The sequence below is a fragment of the Castanea sativa genome, chromosome 2 (genome assembly GCF_040712315.1).
Source record: "Castanea sativa cultivar Marrone di Chiusa Pesio chromosome 2, ASM4071231v1".
In the NCBI taxonomy this organism is placed as follows: Eukaryota; Viridiplantae; Streptophyta; class Magnoliopsida; order Fagales; family Fagaceae; genus Castanea; species Castanea sativa.
In genome coordinates, this window is record NC_134014.1 from 47,147,345 (window position 1) to 47,152,112 (window position 4,768).

General features: G+C 38.3%; 1 protein-coding gene across 1 annotated transcript; it reads left to right on the plus strand.

Moving 5' to 3' along the window:
* The first annotated feature begins 1,138 nt into the window (after positions 1–1,138).
* Positions 1,139–2,944, plus strand: LOC142623686 (anthocyanidin 3-O-glucosyltransferase 5-like). The gene has a single exon (XM_075797130.1). The coding sequence runs from the start codon at positions 1,317–1,319 to the stop codon at positions 2,757–2,759; it is 1,443 nt and encodes a 480-aa protein (XP_075653245.1). The 5' UTR covers positions 1,139–1,316; the 3' UTR covers positions 2,760–2,944.
* Positions 2,945–4,768: the final 1,824 nt, after the last annotated feature.

A 4,768-nucleotide genomic window follows, 5' to 3' on the forward strand; every position in this document is an offset into this window, starting at 1 on the left:
GCAATCAGTGTCATGTCAAACTGAAGTACTCAATCTTTTGGTGGGGGCCTAAACGAAGCCATGTAGCAACTACAGTTTCTAGGCGGAAAATATATCTGGTACCCGGTATATATGTCGGGTGTCTCACACAGGGGCGGGTCTCACAGTGATGCCGGGTGTGAGACACAGGGACGGGCCCCACACACTGTGGAGCCCGCCCCTGTGTGAGACACCCGGCATATATGCCGGGTGCAGGATATACCGTCTCGTAGGGCATAGAATCGAGCGTATGAATTGGAATAGAGAATTTTATCTCAAAATTTCATAAAATTCTACTTTCCAAAACAACTAATAAAAATCTTATTATGTCCTACAATTAATATTAGTGTTCTAATTTATCAGAAATGTTTTTTTTTTTAATTTCAAAATTTCATTATTTTAATTATAAGGAAAAAAAAAAGATGTGTGAGTGTGTGACACATTGTAATCTATACTATTATTTAAGAAGCTTCTCTTATTTAGATTCCTCATTTTTTTAGTTCAAAAATGTCCTTACACCTGTATGTTTAAATAGAGACAAAACTAAAGGACAATTGGGTAAAAATGCAACTCTAACTTGCACTAAAACATTGCCTAAAAAATTGGACCACTCTTCTCACAAATAAATGCAACTCTAATTAGTTCAAATCGCTTTATCCACTTATAAATTAGATTCTCAAAATAAAAATTATATATATATATATATATATATATATATATATATATAATAAAAACATAGAGCTTTTTCTTTTGGTTAAAAAAAATCTTCATCAAGTGCATGTGATAAGGCTAGTTTATTTTAAAGGGAGATAGACTACTATAATTTTTAGGACATAGAGAGCCGAATATTAAAAAATGGACTTGAAGTATTTGTTTATATATAACTATCAAAAAAGATTTCCCATCACAGACCATTAATTTGAATTGGACTGTTTTTATAACTAATTAGTTTCGTCACACGTGCTTTGCACATGAGATAAAATGTGTGTGATGAGATTTTTTAGTGGTCTTATTTTGTAGAAAAAAAATTTGTATTTTTAGTATAAATTAGATATATATTTTTATCAGACTATTATTTAATTTTATCTTTACTTAAATTTAGAAGGATGGGATGTTTTAGAAAAAAAAAATCGGTTCAAATAGAAAAAATACCTTAAATAGTGGGAGAGGTAAATCCTCCCATCTGAGGGCACATGACGAGCTGTCACTGTGTATTCCTTTGATTTCAGGCACTACTTTCAAAATGCTTAAAAGCCATTGCACTTTCATTTTCTTCTCACTCCTCAACATTCGCATCCATGGAGATCTCCAAGCCACATGCAGCACTACTCTCTAGCCCCGGGACAGGCCACCTCCTCCCTGTCCTCGAGCTCGGAAACCGCCTTGTCACCTACCACAACTTCGCCGTCACAATCTTTGTTGTGAGTTCCCACGCGTCCCCAGCAGAGGCCCAAGTCCTACAGTCCTCCATGAGCCCCAAACTCTGCAACATCATCGATCTCCCACCGGTTGACATCTCCGGCCTTGTTGATCCAAACGCTGCGGTTGTTACACAGATCGCTGTAATGATGCGTGAGGTTCGTCCAAACCTCAGGTCCTCAATCTCTTCCATGAAGCCTAGACCAACTGTGCTTATCGTGGACTTCTTTGGAACTGAGTCTTTGCCCGTAGCTGACGAGTTTGATATGTTAAAGTACGTTTACTTTTCCTCAAATGCATGGTTCGTTGCTTTGACTATATATGTTCCATTCCTAGATAAGGTAGTGGAAGGAGAGTATGTTCACCAAAAAGAGCCACTGAAAATCCCTGGTTGCAAGCCGATTCGGCCTGAAGAAGTGGTTGACCCCTTGTTGGAAAGGACTAACCAGCAATATTTTGAGTACCTACGCATAGGGACTGAGACCCTAAGGAGTGATGGGATTTTGATTAACACTTGGGAGGATTTGGAGTCCACAACGCTCACTGCACTCAGAGATGAGAAATTCTTAGGTGGAATTGTTAAGGTGCCAATTTATCCTGTTGGTCCTATAACAAGAGCAGTTTCAGGTTTAAAGAGTGATTTGTTTGATTGGTTAGACAAGCAACCACGTGAGTCAGTGATTTACGTTTCATTTGGAAGTGGTGGATTACTTTCATACGAGCAAATGACCGAGGTGGCTTGGGGTTTGGAGCTAAGTCAGCAGAGATTTGTTTGGGTGGTACGCCCACCTACCATTGAAGCCGCAGACGCTGCTTTTTTCACTGCAGGGAAAGGAGGTGATGACCCATTAAGCAACTTGCCCGATGGATTCTTGACACGAACTCAAAGTTTGGGATTTATGGTCCCTTTTTGGGCTCCACAAGTTGATGTGCTGAACCATCCTTCCATTGGGGGATTCTTATCACACTGTGGTTGGGGCTCCACTCTAGAGAGCATCACCAATGGAGTGCCAATGATCGCATGGCCACTTTACGCAGAGCAGAAGATGAACGCTACACTGCTCACAGAGGAGATTGGTGTGGCAATTCGCTCGAAGGTGTTGCCGTCAAAGAAAGTGGTGCAAAGGGGAGAGATAGAGAAGATGGTGAGAAAGATAATAGAAGATAATGATGGGAAAAATGGAATCAGAGGTAGGGTCAAGGAGCTAAAACACAGCGCAGAGAAAGCTTTGTCTGAGGGGGGTCCCTCTCATAATGCACTTTCGCAACTGGAAAAACAGTGTAAGATGTGCATGGAACGACAGAATGCGTCAGCTCAGTAATAAGTGTCTAAAGAAAAGTCCTAATAAGTGTCTGTCTATTTCAATAATTCCAAACATTTTCTCTGGAATCATGTGGATCTACAGTATCGCTTTCTGTTTTAACGTTGAGAGCCATAATGACAAGATGTGGTGAGTTCTGGACTAGCAATTCTCAATTCTGATGATGATACGCCTGGCTTTCTTTTTGTTTGCTCTCTCAAAAAAAAAATAAAATAAAATCCCTTTCTTTACGTTTCATTGCCCTAAGTATAGTATTTCTATATGCAAAAATATCAGTAAAATTGCATTAAGAAGTTCAAGATTTATTTATTTTATTTCAAACTCGAAATTATTATTAAGTAATATTATATGTTCAAACTCATCAATTTTCTTATCAAACATGTTTGTATTGATTTGCGAATTACTAAATTAATTTATTCTTTCACTTTATAAAGTAAATAGTGCAACTAATATTTTGCATCCACAAACAAATATATGCTAATATCTATTGAATAAATAATTATTAAAATTATATTATTTAAGTTAATTAGAAAAATTGAATTTAGTTAAAAAAAAACTAATAAATATTATAAACACTGACTTTGTATTGTTAAAAATTATATACAATTTTTAGTACAAAAAATATATTTTATATTATCAATAAATTAAAATTAAAATTATATATATATATATGAACTTATTACAAACTTACAAAATTTTATCTCAAGTCTAAATAAATATGATGATGCAAAGAAAATCAGTAGGCTGGATGTTTCAGACTTGAAAGGACCACTTGCTCTTTTGATAGCCTGAAAAATAAAGAAAAGCGATCAAAGGTGACCGGGGTCGCCGGCCAAGAATCCTCCGATGGCAAAGTTAGTTTTCTTTCTATATTTTTGGAGTTACAACTTTTTGGGAGAAGTAAAAACATACATTTTTCTGGTCTGAATAGATGTTTATATAATGTCCTAGGAATAGTTATTGGAATTGTAACCTCCCCTAGATTTGAGGAGGTTGGAGGGTTCAAGGATAACTCCCGCAACCGTTTAGGAGTAATATTTTCTCATACAACGGTCACCGGAAGTTATGTGTATGTTGCGGAGTGGTGAAATGTACTTAGTAATTCCTAAGTGTAAAAGTCTCGTCCAGGGGTCCTCTTGTGGACGAATCCCTTCAGGACGGGGATGGGCGCTTTCCTAGGACGAGTGATGCAGGTGTGTTTTCGTCCATGATCGACCATGGACGTTAGCCTCATCTTGGTGCTTTATTCTGGACGGCTGCTAGTGTGGATGACCATGGACGGTCTGGAGTAACTTTTTCTTCATTCCTCATCAGTTGCCCCTTCGTCCAAGGGTCATGTAGTATATCACTAGACTGTAGGACGAGTTTTCCAAGAACATTTATTATTGTTATTTATTATTTTATTTTTTTTTCAAACAGCGTACCACGTGTCACGCTTTCATAGGTGGTTGGTCACGTCAACTTACCTCTTCGAGGCAGATGCCATGTGTCGCTTTCTCATTGGTCTCGTCGTTGTGAATACCGAGACTTTTCTACCTATAAATAGTGGTTTCCCTCTCGTGCCCTTCTCACTTTTTCAGATTCTCTGTTTTGACATTCTCGTCCGTTGCCTCGTCTAGGAGTATTCTCAGCGTCTTTAGTATCTTTCTTCTAGAGCTAGGTATTCCCCTTACTCTCACTTTCAAGCTTTCCTTTTTAAGTTTAGGACGTCTGCAATGGCTACCTGTTCGTCTAGTGACAGTGTAGACAAGGCCATAGATGAGTACCATGATTCTTCTAGTTATAGCACTTCCAGTAACGATAGTAGTAGTAGTAGTGGCCACACAACAGAGGAATATACCTCTGGTGTTCCTGGAATTCCCGTTGAAACCTTACAGGAAAATATTAGGACGATGGCAACCTTTGGGGCTGATACCTCGACGAGCGTCCTGCCGTCCTCCCCTTTGGACGAAGAAGAAACTGTATATAGTTGTGCTATAGAAATCCCTTCTAAGATGGACGAGAAGAGA

Coding starts and splice junctions, on each gene's coding strand:
- LOC142623686 (XM_075797130.1), top strand. CDS start 1,317: ATGGAGATCTCCAAGCCACATGCAGCACTACTCTCTAGCCCCGGGACA.